The 14467-nt window shown below is 34.4% G+C and overlaps 1 protein-coding gene across 1 annotated transcript; it reads left to right on the top strand.

Moving 5' to 3' along the window:
• Positions 1-10139: 10139 nt before the first annotated feature.
• Positions 10140-13334, top strand: LOC109157069. Its single transcript, XM_019304949.1, has 2 exons — positions 10140-10880; positions 13287-13334. The coding sequence occupies exon 1, from the start codon at positions 10168-10170 to the stop codon at positions 10708-10710; it is 543 nt and encodes a 180-aa protein (XP_019160494.1). The 5' UTR covers positions 10140-10167; the 3' UTR covers positions 10711-10880; positions 13287-13334.
• The last annotated feature ends 1133 nt before the right edge of the window (positions 13335-14467 follow it).

The following is a 14467-nucleotide window of genomic DNA, read 5'->3' as shown; positions in this document are numbered from 1 at the left end:
ATAAATCGCCGATAATATCCTGCGAGTCCCAAGAACCCCCGTAGTTGACGCAAAGTCTCCGGGATAGGCCATGAAGTGATAGCAGCAATTTTGTTGGGATCCACTTAGACGCCGCCTTCAGTGATAATATGCCCAAGATATTCAACTGAGTGCTGGCAAAAATTACATTTGGAGAATTTCAAATAAAATTCATGATGGAGTAGGCTAGATAAAACCTGTTGTGGGTGTCCAAGGTGTTCGCTGAGCGTCTTGCTGTAGATCAAGATGTCGTCAAAAAATACTGTAACAAACTTGCGCAGGAATGGCGCTAGAATGGTGTTCATAGCTGCTTGGAAAGTGGACGGTGCGTTAGTCAAACCAAAAGGCATGACTAAGAACTCATAGTGTCCCTCGTGCGTTCTAAAAGCCGTCTTGTAAACATCATGCGGAGTGACGCGGATTAGGTGATATCCTGCACGTAAGTCCAATTTGGTGAAAATCGTAGCTCTGCCTAACTCATCAAATAGTTCATCAGCCGTAGGAATGGGGAAATTGTCCCGAACTGTTACTGCATTCAATGCTCGGTAGTCAACACAGAATCTATACGTGCCATCCTTCTTTCGAATTAGCAAAATAGGCGAGGAAAAAGGACTCTGACTTGGGCGAATAATACCCTGTTCTAACATTTCATGCACTAACTTCTCCATCTCATTCTTTTGACAATGTGGGTATCGGTAAGGGCGAACATTGATGGGGTTAGTACCGGGTAAGAGGTGGATTTGATGGTCAAATTGGCGCTTAGGAGGTAAGGTTGTAGGCGGAACAAACAAAAGGGAGAATTCTTGTAGGAGAGAGCGAAAGGGATCAGGAAGGTTAGTAGGTATGCTTAAAGTAGGTGGATTTTCTGGGGCCGCAGGGACTGTATTATTTTCTGGAGTAAGTTGATAGAGAGCAAATACGCAATCCACCTGTTGTGAGTCAACCAAGGCCTCTAACCGAGAAAAAGAAATCGGTTGGGGTTCAAATGATGTCTCGCCTTTTAACGTGACCATGGTGTTATTGTATTTGAACTTCATGGTCAACTTTGCATAATCATGTGCCACTGTTCCTAGACTCTGCAACCAAAGAATTCCCAGAACTACGTCGGGACCAGCAATAGGGAGAACATGCAGATCAATCTGAAATGTAGTCCCCTGCAAAACAATTGTAACAGTTGGACAATAGTGCCGGCCCAACAGAGTATCACCATCGCCAATATAAACTTGAAAGGGCTTAATGGGTTGAATGGGTAGTTGAAGCATCTCAACGGTAGAGAGTTTAATGAAGTTATGGGTGCTTCCACTATCAATCAACACCAAGCATTTTTGTCTGTTGATATCTCCCCATAATCGTAAAGAGCGTGGGTTACCTTGGCCAGCCAATGTGTTCAATGTCGAGATATCACCGGTAATTTTCTCATCTGCAAGAGATTCCTCAAGAGCGATGTCAGACTCCCCGGGATCATTTCCATCCTCACCGCCATCATCTGCTCTAATCAATAAATGCAGGCTTCTCCTACACTTATGGACAGGAGAATATTTTTTATCACAGTAAAAGCAAAGGCCCTTTTCTCTCCGAATCTGGACCTCGGCTGCACTCATTCGACGAATCGGAATAGTAGAAGCTGCAGCACCTTTGTTAGCTGGAGAAGGAGTTGGCAGAAGCCCTTTGGACGAAGAGAGTTGAGTTACGGACACCTGGCCAACGTTACCCGCCGGACTATCACGTACGGGGAAGGTGGTTTTATAATTCCAACCTCTGTTAGTTGGGCGGCTATCACGTACGATCTCCTCATGTCTCACTTTGAATGCTTTGGCTAATTTGAATGCTTCCAAGAGTGATTGGGGCTTTGCAATTAACATCTCTCGGCGCAAGTTCGGCTTCAACCCACCAACGAAAAAAGAAACTAATAAAGGTTCTTGGATTCCAGTTACCTTGTTCATGAGTTTTTCAAACTCCATTTGGAATTCTGCTATAGACCCTTTCTGAGTCAATTTGGCCACGTCAGCTTGATAATCTTCAAAATGGTGTGTTCCGAATCGGTGTTGTACTTTCTCCAAGAAGTCATGCCAACCAAATATTAAGTTGTTCCTTCGTGTCCAGCGATACCACTCGGACGCTTCTCGTTCTAGACTGAACCCGGCTATCTGTAGGCGTTGGTCCTCTGGAACTTTGTGAAAGTCAAAGTACTCTTGGATGTTAAATATCCACTGGTGGGGGTCTTCTCCATTGAATTTAGGAATATCTAACTTCATAGTATGTAGACGGGGAGCTGGAGGCCCGGTTGCAGCAATCTCATTCCTTACCACCCGTGTTGTTTGGTTAGCTTCGTCGGGAGGCCGTCCGTGATTCATGGATGGTTGGGCAGGAGGTGAGCCAACTCCAGCGGTAACTTGGAGTCGTGCCTCCATGGCGGCAGCCAATGAATTAATTTGCTCTCCTATTTGCCCTTGTAACCTGGCTTCCTGCGTGGCCATCTGCTCACTAAGCTGGGTTTGGAGGTTTTCAAACATTTTTTGTAGAGTCTGAAAATCTAATTGGGTGTCTGCTTTGTCTCACATGTTAAAGATGAGGTTTGTGAATTAAGAGTCTGTTGGTTTTTTTCAATGCTTTGGCGATTAAGGGTGACTCTCAATGAAAGCACCAGTGATACAACCCGAAAGTTGAATCAAGAGGCCCTTTTCGAGCAAGGGTAAACTCCCAGAATTAAAGATAGAAGAGAGTAGAGAAAATAAAACTTGAGAAGATATATTATATTCGTTCCCTGAGATCATATCTCATACAGATATAAATACTACAGTATGGTAATGAAAATGCTACTTTCTAGGAAAGTACGTAAATGTACATTAACATAACAATAAAAGCGAATAATAATGAAAAGAACAATTCAATGCATCACATAATCCTGAAATCGCGCTGGAGGCTTTTTCATGCGCTTTGACTTGCGAGATTCAACATCATGCATGACCACTTCTTCCCTATTCTCATAATCACCTTTGCCTGCGGTATCACTACTTGCAGTAGCTGCCGTATCATTGGTCATGCATTTTTATCCCTCAAGAGATGCCAGGAGTTCAAATAACCAATATGGTCAGCATTTGATCTCTTAATTGGGGCTACCCGGTACAAACGGGGTTTAGTATGAGACCTAAAAAAAAAAATGACAATCATGACTCTTCTTTTCTAAATTCTTTAAAACATTGAAAGCTTATTAGATGTAGATATGTGCGGCGATTGTGTATTTTTATTTTTTAAAAATTTGTTTAATTTTTTTTTTTTATTTTTTAAGAATTGATAATTATAAATTATTTAATACTTTAATAGTTAATACAAAAAATTAAATACTAAACTAAAAACATCTACCAGGACTATGTGGTCCAATGGTACCCGGGATGGACTTCCATTTGGAAGATTGTGAGTTCGAGCCTCAGTGGCGCAGATACTATATTGTAATAGAGCTAGTAGCATTTAAAAAAAAAAAAAAAACAAACAAAAAACATCTAGAGTTTGAAGAATTTATGATTATTTTGTTCAAAACGATGTCATTTTGAGTGAAATAACTCATTTAAAAAAGAAGGAAATAATAACTAATCGGCCGACTAGGCGACCTAGTCGGTCTCTATGCGGCCTATTTGGTGCCTATGAGGCCTAGGCCACGCTTAGGCGGCCTAATCGACCGCCTAGCCAGTCAGTCACCTAGATCACCGATTAATTAGTGCCTATGTGAGATTTTTACAACACTGATATATATTTTTAAATTTTTGAATTAAAATAAAAATATATAACCGCATACATAATAATTTACTTATTAAAATATCTATTTTTACTGTTCAGGTCGAGTTGGCCCAACCCACAATTTAATCGAAAGAAGAATAGCTTGATTTGAAAAAAAAAAAAAAAAAAAATGGGCCAATAGTAAACTGGCCCAAACCCACTTTTATAATTTATTAACAACAATCATGTAGAAGTATCAAATGTTCATAATATAAAACATAAAATACATTTAATAAATATAACATAAATTTTCATTTAATAAGTTTTGGTTTATATGTGTGTAGAAAACGCAACATGTTAGGTTCATGAAATAGTTAAAATTAATTAGCATTTTTAAAAATAGGCTTATTCTAACAAGAATTGTACTTCTAACGTTCAGACATGAAATAAAGTCATGCTCTATGCACTTGCTCTATAATACAATTTTTGATGTTTATTTATTTAGCGAACCAAATAATGGAATCCTGATCCTATTATATTCTTTATGAAATATGATTTTTGTTCCTTTAATAAATTTCATTTCAGGAACCAAACATAATGTAAATGTTTGTAGTAATTATTAATTCTTATTGTTCATAGAGAATTCAAACTTTTGTCTACGTATGTATACATTATATAAGTTATAACACGTTCATATGAACAAGTCCAAAAACATTGTCACACAAGGCACTATAGGTACCAACAAATGATATGCTCATATTCTATATCTCTATTCTACTTTATACCTTGAGGATAAATTAATTTTTTGAAAACAAGGAGAGTCTTGCACCATGACAATAAAAAATTGTAAAGCAATTAAATTATGAAGAATAATTACCTAGTATAATCAAAATAACTTTGATAGCTTAGTTATTACAAAAAATGGTATAATTATATATAAATAGCTCTATTCTATGTGACTATGTGACCATGAATAACTAGAGAAATACTAATATTGTTAATTTTATTATTTCTTCGTTATTTTTCTAGAGCTTTCACGATATATATGAACCTTTGGAAACGTACATGCTCAAAACTCAAAAGTACATATCCATTGCGATTGTAATAGGGTTGTAACAAAATCTTAACTAAAGTCTCATGTTAAATTTTAATTGAGAGGATACAAATCTTGGTAACTCAGCTGAACACTCAATTTGCGAGATTGCTCTCACACTGCCGCTGACCTTTGCTTTCCTCACTTTGAGATATTATTCTCACATTGTTGCTGGTGAGACTCAATCCCTGGTCATTTTTTCCAAACTTCATTCATGTGACGAACTGAGCTGCCTATGCGGACAATAATAGAATTATTATTGGACTTAGTAATAGTAAGTATTAGGTTTAATAGTTTGTTGATTCGTTGTAGAATTGTACTTATAAATTGTACAAATTAAATAGAGACAAAAATAATTAGTGCTTAACTGCTTATTGTTTCAATTTAACAAATTCTAAAGTTAAAAAAAAAAAAAATGGTAATTGGACTTTCATTTGTTTAAATTAGCTTTAACATTCAAATGTTTTCTAAACACAAATACTTTGAACCAACCAAACAATAAAATGAGAATTATATTTTATTCTTTATTTAGTAATATTTTTGTCCTGTCAAATTTCATTTATGTGGTTGGGCAAACTTGGACTTATGGACAACAACATGGTGTTATTATTTTAGCTAGCATTTAATATAGTGGTATGTATGTAGTCATATACATCATCCATTGTCTACATCTGTTTTATATTGTAAAATTAGTCACGAAAACTTTAATTGGAAACTTGTAATATTATAGGGAGAAATATAACTAATATCCACCACATCTATAGAGAGTGGGTGTGAGTTTTGTGAAGTTTCGTTGGCGTGACTTATAGGAAAACTAATATTGGGAAGTTTGAGGATGGTTGATTGGATAATAAAATGGACAATTGAATTTTTAAATTTTTTTTTGATAAGGGAGATCTACAATCATTAATCGAGAGTCTGCACTAAATAAATTTTGTTGATATATATAATAGTCATCAAACCACACACGATAGGCTATACCAAAAGAATGTTGGCAAGAATAAAACTCGTGACATTCATCATGTTCTACCCACAGTAATGTGACATTTATTTTTTAAAATATTATTTTAATTATATTTGGTGCACAACTTTAGTATTTTGCTACATTTGGTCATTCCAATTTCCAACCAAATCTCCAATAGAAAACCATCTGAATGTGTTAAAGTTTTAGTTTGAAACCATAATTTTTTGACCAAAAATGTTGAGAATATGAGATGTTCAAACAAGTTTAAATTAGAAGTGATTTGCGTAATTTCATTTACAAGCAAATTGTATTATGGGCCACGGTCTATATTATTATGCAAATCATTAAAAATGTTTATTTTTAGATAATATATATCAAATAATGAATCTTTATTATATTACAAATAAATATTCAATATACTAAAAATAAATTTTATAGTAGTGATTTATCTTACAAGGTGGACCGTAGTCAACGGTATAATGATTGTTTCATCTACACCCATGAATAAAACTTTTAACAAGCTATAAATCATTTTTACCTTCTTTTTTCATCTCAATTTGAAGAAAAAACAGGAAGGACAGATTTAGGAATATATATGTTTAGCAAGTACACATAGTCTAACGTTAGTGCCTAATCACGTACGATGGCCGTCCACTAATTTGTTTACACCTGCTTTTTTACAAAAGTATTATTAGTGGCCGTTGAACAAGTTACATCATATTATTTTAAAAATTTCACACCATCCAAGGATTTTTTTTTTTTTAAACAATTCAATCATGTCATTTTGTGTCTAATTCGGATAATAAGATTTAACTAAAATCAGTTACTTGCCAAGGCCTTACAATCTAATGGCACCAAGGTTGAACTCCCATATAGGAGGTCATGGGTTTGAGTCTCAGTGGAGATGGCTCTTTTCGACCGATGCCAATAGTGCTAGGTTTTGAAGAGTCAGTTAATATTCGCCTTTCTCACCAAAAAAAATGGTATAAAATTTATATATATTTAGTAACTATATAAGAACTACTAATAAATACAAATTCGCCTTGGGCGGTGCCTTTCTCACAAAAAAAATGGTATAAAATTAATATATATTTAGTAACTATATGAGAACTACTAATAAATACAAAGTGTCTAATTTAAAATTTTAAAAAAAATTATTAAAGAAAATAAGCGAAAAAATAAGATTGCTTTGACAAAAAATAAATATAAACATAACTTGTTAAAATTAGATAAAGGAATTATGCCGCTTGACCATAAGGTCTTTGGCGCATTTTAATGATAATCTTTAACATTTTAATACGCACATTACTAAAGTGATGTGTTGAAGACTTCTTATGCATAGAAGTATATATGCAGTGAGAAATTTGGAATCACGTAAGCAACTCAAGATTTACTTGTTCAATGGACCTTGAAATAGTTTTAGAGCATCCTCAATAGTGAGGTTTTTGGTGTGAGTTTTGAAAAATTTTTGTAGGTGTGATTTGGAAAGAGAAAATGTGGTAGGAGGTTAAAAAAAAAACAAAAACAAAAAAAAAACAAAAAATGAAAAGTCAACAAAACAAAAAATAAAAAAATAAAAGGAAGCTGTCTGACGCACCAGCCGGGCGTGTGCAGTTCACGCGTCGGCCTGGCGATGTGTTGCGCAGCACTCACGTGCTGCGCGACTGCTCTTTAATTCAAGTGGGACCCACAGTCTGATAAGAACCCCGTTATTGCAGGGAGAACTTTTAGTTTCTCTCTCCTCACCTTCTCTCTTCCAATTAAGCAAAATTTGCCTAAAAAAACTGCGTATAATCTCTTAATGGGGATGCCCTTATGAGGTTTAGGAAAGTGATATATGTACTCCCATGGAGTATAAACTCCCGCCACGCGTACCAATAAATTCAAGAGAATGAAGAAAAATAGTGGCGGCTCACTTTGTTATTTAAACCAATCAAATAATGACACTTCAACAAGGAGTACAAAATGAAGTAGAAAGTGGGAGTATATGTAATATTACTCTAAGGTTTAAGATATACTATCATGAAATTATAAAATTTTAATTATTAAAAAATAAAAGGTGATGTGAATATATAACCTTAACTACATGCATTTTAACGTTAATTTTAGTTGGGGGAGACAAGGAATCCTGACTAATTCTGAAAAAAAAAAAAAAAAAAAAAAAAAAAAAAAAAAAAAAACTGACAATAAAAACCAAATGCATTTTAAATATGAAAAAGATGAATCCATAGATTCAAAGTTCAAACCCCCTAGTACAAATTGCCATGTTCCTCCAAACCTAAATTGTCATTCACATGTCATGTTACTATATTAATTATTACTTAAATTAAGGATGTTTTTTTGTTTCAGATTACTTTGAGCTTAATTCATGCACCCAACGGTCCATTCCCTAAATTTTTGCTTTCAAATTTTCAAAGAAAATGGGAATTTCTTCTCCGCCTGCCTTGTCTTCTTCCCCTTAATTTGGTCCTTTTCAATCCGTGACTTCTACACTTTAATTACCCATACCTATTATCTTAGGTTATAATTATACTTAGAGCATCCTTATCAATTGAGGTTATTTCTCAGTTATTTGTGGGTCCCAGCATCCACCAGATCCTCCACCATCTCATTCAATCACAATAAACCCTTCTCCACATCAGTTTTGAGTTATTTCTCAGTTTTTTATAAATCCACCATTTAACCCACTATATTTTAATTATTTCTCTTACCTACTGGGCCCACAAATATACCATACTTTGCACGAGAAATATTTTTGAAATAACTCCTCCCCACATCAGCTATTAACTTTGGATGGAGAGAATTCATGTAGAAATAACTCCTAAATAACTACTAGTGTGGATGCTCTTAGAGCGTCCTTAGTAGTTGATCTCCGTTACACTTTTTGAAGGATTTTTGTAAGTGTGATTAGGAAAGAGATAAAAATGTAAGTGAAAAAGAAAAAGGAAAAATTAAATAAATTCTGACATTTTTTCTCTAAAAAAAGTGTAAAAAGTGTATAAAAGGTATATTTACGCGCCCAGTTGACGCAGTACTACGGTAGTGAGCTAGACACGCAAGTTGCACTCTTGTTATATTTTTATTCAAAAAGAGAGAGGAGATACTTGAATCCGAGACCTTCCTTATGTACGTAAAACAATAGTAATGTCATCAGATCACAAGGGATTTGGCATGCTCATACTTATTATTATTATTATTAAATGACAAGTATCTCTTTGACCCATATGCATATGCATATTTGAACACACAAAAAAAAAAATTCAAATATCACTCATCTACAATATCTCTTGAACTGGAAACACATAAATCAAATTTAAATTTTACTATTAAAAATTTAGGCAAGTATGCTATATACACAGACCAAATTTAAATTTTAGTTTTGAAAATTTATGTAACGCACTATAAAAACACCCTATAATTGAATTGAAAGCAATAAAATAAATTAAAGAGTTTTGAGAAAACATATTTGATTAAGATTGGTCTACTAATGATGTGTTGAGAGTCAAAGAAGAAGACACATTGTAATCGAGAGGGAGATGTTAGACATCAATTTTAAGTTTTTAAAAAATGGGCAATTTTGACTCAAAGCTACTTTTTTTCTTCCTAAAAACCAAGAAATAGAAATACAAAGGGAGGGCATTGAATTCTAATTTCATGAAAATGAGAGAATTGCAATTTCGCGTAATTGCAATTCCCTCCCACCAAACGAAGGAATGCACTTGCTTTTGGAATTAGGTGGGAGTCAAATAGGAATAGAATTGTAACTCCCTCCAACCAGATGCCCAAATGTTTTAATAGTTTAAGTTTGATGTAAATGGATTATATTGATTTTAATATCATTTTAAACTAATTATTCTTGACAAATTGTATACAACCATGCTAGAATCCCTTACAATTATCATTTTTTATTAGCCATATATTACACATTTTTATTCGATAAATAAATTCATTATTAACTCAGAGTGTACCAACCAATTCATGTAATCCATGAAAATAAATAATTTTTTTGAACTAATAGGGAGTGTTAATTGTAAAGATAAACAAGCATTTTGCTTTTATATATATATATATATATATATATATATATATATATATATATATATATATATATATATATATATATCAAATTTAAACTTTTTTCCTAGTAAAACTTGTAGTGTAGTAATTTTTAAATGTTTTTATTTTGTACATCAATACTAAATAAAATAAATAAATAATTGGATTGTGAATAGAGTTTGAGTGATGTTTTGTTGTCTGAATAGGAAGAAATTAAAAAGGACAAGGTGGGAGTATATATATATAACAACAACCCAATGATTCCTCCACAAATCACAAAGTGACAACAAAAGTTGAGAAATTTGAATCCATATATCTATCCATGGGGAATTGCTCTCTCAAAGCAATCGACGATGCAACCAAAGACCTCGGCTTCGCGAGGATCATCACTGATTCCGGCCAACTCTTACACCTCAGAGCCCCCAAATCAGTCCGACAACTCCTCTCCGAATTCCCCGGCTACAACGTTTACGGCCAGGGCCACATGTCGGCGCCGATGAGCGAGCAAGACCACCTCCTGGACGGCCAATTCTACTATCTCCTCCCCGTCGCCGGAGAAACGGAGGAGGCGGCGCCGGAAAATGAAGTGAGGAGGGTGTCGGGACTGGAGGTTCTGCCGCCGCCGCGGAAGGGGGTGTGGAAGGTGAAGTTTGTGATTGATTCTCAGCAACTGGGAGAGATTTTAGCGGAGGATGAGAATACAGAAGCCATGATTGAGCAAATGAGGTCTGCTGCCATATCTTCACAATCACCCAAGGGAAGAAGAAGGAGTTTGAAGGTTATCTTTACAAATGCTTTTAAGCTGCCTCTTGAGAATCAGAGTAAAGTTCAGGCAATGGATTCTTGCAGTAGCAGCCCAAGATAGGGTTTTGATTTGATTTAGCTTAAAATGGGAAGCTTTTTTTCCAATTAATGACTGATTAATGTATAATTAGTGAGTGATTAAGGTATGTTTAAATGGTTCAATGTGGCATATTTTCATGCCCAGATGTTGTTAATCATAACTACAATTTACATGTTTTGTAACCTAATGGTGTGAGACACCTTTAAGCCCATACCATATTCAGGCCGGTTCAATTAAGGGACAAAATGTTGACCAGACTGATTTTTTCATACTAGAAGTGATTCAAACTCTTTGGACAAGAGTACACGACCACTCACGCCAACTGAAGGGGATTATACCCTGCACATACGGGTTATCCGGCCCGGTAAAAGGTGCGCCCTAAACTCCACCCGGTCACCCGTAGTCTATCTTCCTACCTGTTGTTCGTGTGTCATCCAGCCCGGTCAGCGCCATGCTCCAGCTTGTTCCCGGTCGCCTTTATCGTACCCGTTGCTCAGGAGTCCTCCTCCGGTGGTGGCCGGTGACCTGGAGGGGTGACCGTTCGGGTCAAAGGCCCCCGCAGCTGTCGGGAGACGCACGCCACGTGCACGGCTACATGCTCACCTACTCAAGACCCGGTGCATGAACGCCACGTGCCCGCCATGCCGAAAGGCCGGGCACCGCTTCCTAGCAGGGCCGTTCCAATAAAAATTGGGGTCCTGTGCAATATTTTAATTTGGGCCCCTTTTTTAATTAATTTTTATATATAAATAATAATTGTTCAAAAAGTTGTCTTCAAAAATTTAAAATATAAATATTCTATAAAAAAATACATCTAAAATTTCATTTAAAAAGTGACATGCGTCGTGCACATTTAGACGCAAAATCATCCACCAAGCTTTTGATATCAACTTCTTCCAAAATGTCATTTTCAATAGAGATTAAAGCTAATCCATTCAGTCTCTCTTGCAACATACTTGATCGTAAGTACGATTTCAACAATTTCAACTTTGAAAAACTCATTTCTACAGAGGCAACAGTAATTGGGATAGTCAATAATATTCGATATGCAATAGAAGCATTTGGAAAACAACCCAACTGTTTCAATGAATTCAATATACTCACTGCTCCTATATTTTCTTTCGATAAAATCTCTCTAAGCAATTTTAGCTCAATATACAATTCATTTCCGTCAATATCACCACACTGTTCATCTCTCTTAAGAGCTGCTTCTAAACAAATGCAACAAGATTTCAAATCCATATCAGCCATCGATTGTAACTTGTGAGAACTAAACAAAAAACCAAATGTTCCTTCATATTGCTCAAACCTCTGGGTCAATGAAATAATAGCTTGATCTATAATGTATAAAAAATAATCAACCCTAAAAGATTCTTCTGGAGATAGTGAAGTATCATCAGCACTCTCATCAATTTGTCTTTTTCTACGAATTTTTCGCTTTTGAGGAAACACTGGCTCAATTTCTAATTTAGTGGCAATTTCCTTTGCAGTATCCATGGCAGCAGAAAAACCATTTTCTCTATAATTCTTGAAGAAAGAAACTAACCCTTTAATTTGATTAATAGCAACATCAAGAAGCATATCTTTTGTTTGTAATTGCTTGCTAACTAAATTAACTAAATTGTTCAATTCTTCTTTTCTTTTTACGCTTCTCAAACCCAGATGAATATTTTCTGGAAGACATAAAATCCTAAGGAAAAAATAAAAATTTATTTAGAAACTCTATGAATAAATAATTAATCAAGAAACAAATTCTTGAATATATTATTCTGAAATCAGAATTATTAAGTCATGTAAATAAAACAAATAAACAAGAATTGTAAAATAATACGTAATTTTAATTACCTATCAAGAGAATTGAAGAACTTGAGACTTTGAGAATTGAAGAATCAGTATCACACGAGTAGAATCTGTCGTCTTTCCCAAATTTGAATTACCTAATCTAGTTCAAATACACAAATATTCAAATTAAAAAAATTCAATATTTGAATTAATTCAAATACCTAGAATTCACAAATAGCACCGTCAAATTAAAAGAGTAAAAGTTCAAATACCTAAGTTGCTAGGTAGTAAGCAATTTGTTGTAATTTAGTCTCTTTGAGTCTCGTCTCTTCTGCGATTTCTCTTTCCGACTTTCTGTTTGAGTGTTTGTGTACTTTAGAATTTAGATTAGGTTTAGGTTATATAGTTAATAGGTTATAGGTATTTGATATATTTGTTACGTGTGTTGGTGTGTATGTGGGCTTTGGTTTTTTAAAGAAAGGTTCACCAACATTGGGCTTTCTTTAATTTTTAGTTGGTTGAAGCCCAAAAGGCAAAAGCCTATATATGCTATATTTTTTTTTTAATTAAGGGGCCCCCAAAATTTTGGGGGCCCTGTGCGCCTGCCCTGGGCAGACATGTCCAGGGACGGCCCTGCTTCCTAGGTCTCCTATAAATACTGCATTTATTGCCTTAGGGAGGGGTTTTTACCTACCTTAGACTTGGTAATTAAGAGGTTCCCGGTCACGTTATTCGATCGGTCAACCTAGTATTCTACTCTACTGAACTACGGTGGTTTTATCCACATCACCAACCAAGCTAGTTATGTTTTACAGCTTGATTATCCATATATAAATGGCCAAATTGGCAAGCTGTTAGTAACATATAATCAATACTACAAATAAAGCCTTTAACGTCGATTTTTTTTGCACTTTTAACGTCGATTTTCTGCCGACGTTGTAAGTAAACGATACGACATCAATTGTTTATAACAACCGACGTCCTAGCTTATTTTTTAAAAAAAAAAAAAAAAAAAAAAGACATAAGCCGTCAGTTGTTCAAAACAACCGACGTTTTATGTCCATTTTTAAAATTTTTTTTTTATAGAAAACGACGTCGTATTTTCTTAAAAAATTTTTAAAAAAATAGCAATAGGATTTCAGTTTTTTGCCAAAAAAAAATAAAATAAAATAAAATAAAATCGTATTAATTTGCAATAAGAAAAAAAAAACCAGAGTATTTACATACCCAAGCTGCATTCAACAAAAAAAAAAACAAAAAAAAAAAAAAAAAAAAAAAAAAACATACCCAAGCTAGCAAACATGAATGAAATATCAATGGGAATCAAAATTATAATGAGTTATTTACTTAGGAATCAAAAGATCAAAATTATAATGAGTTGAAGGAGTTGTATTTACTTAGTAATCAAAAGGCATCTTAAACAAATTTGAGAATCCAACAGATTGGTGTAAACTTAAAAAGTAACAATATAAAACACCTTACCTCAGGCAAAATGTCAATTTTTTTCCCGCTGCTATTTCAAAGGAATATATTTTGGTTAGTGCTGATATTGCATAGGCCTGAAAAGTAAACAGAAAATTATACCCTCAATGATGCCTGCCTCATAACAATCAATAATTGAATATACAAAGTAAAATAAAATTAAATAACTATCGCAATTCACACAAAATGTCTGATGAGTAAACCTAACAAACTTATAACAGAACTTTAAACATTTACCACTTTACTAAAAGAACATGAGGTTATTTAAGACAAAATAAAGCACAAAAAATGATTCAGAGTAGAGAAAGTCATACCTTGACAGTGTCATCACCTTGAATCTTCTAAGCAATATATTATAGTCATGATTACACATCTTTAAGTTCATTTACATTAAATCAACACATAAGCATATGCAGAAAACATAAAAACTGATTTTTTGTAAACAAAACAATTTTTTTGTGAAACCATGAACTAGAAGCAAATAAATCATAGTCTTTGAACTACTGGACATGGG

Source organism: Ipomoea nil, unplaced genomic scaffold (assembly GCF_001879475.1).
Source record: "Ipomoea nil cultivar Tokyo-kokei standard unplaced genomic scaffold, Asagao_1.1 scaffold2761, whole genome shotgun sequence".
NCBI classification, from domain to species: domain Eukaryota; kingdom Viridiplantae; phylum Streptophyta; class Magnoliopsida; order Solanales; family Convolvulaceae; genus Ipomoea; species Ipomoea nil.
Note: the sequence above shows the minus strand (reverse complement) of the source record. Positions and strands in the feature narration are given on the sequence as shown.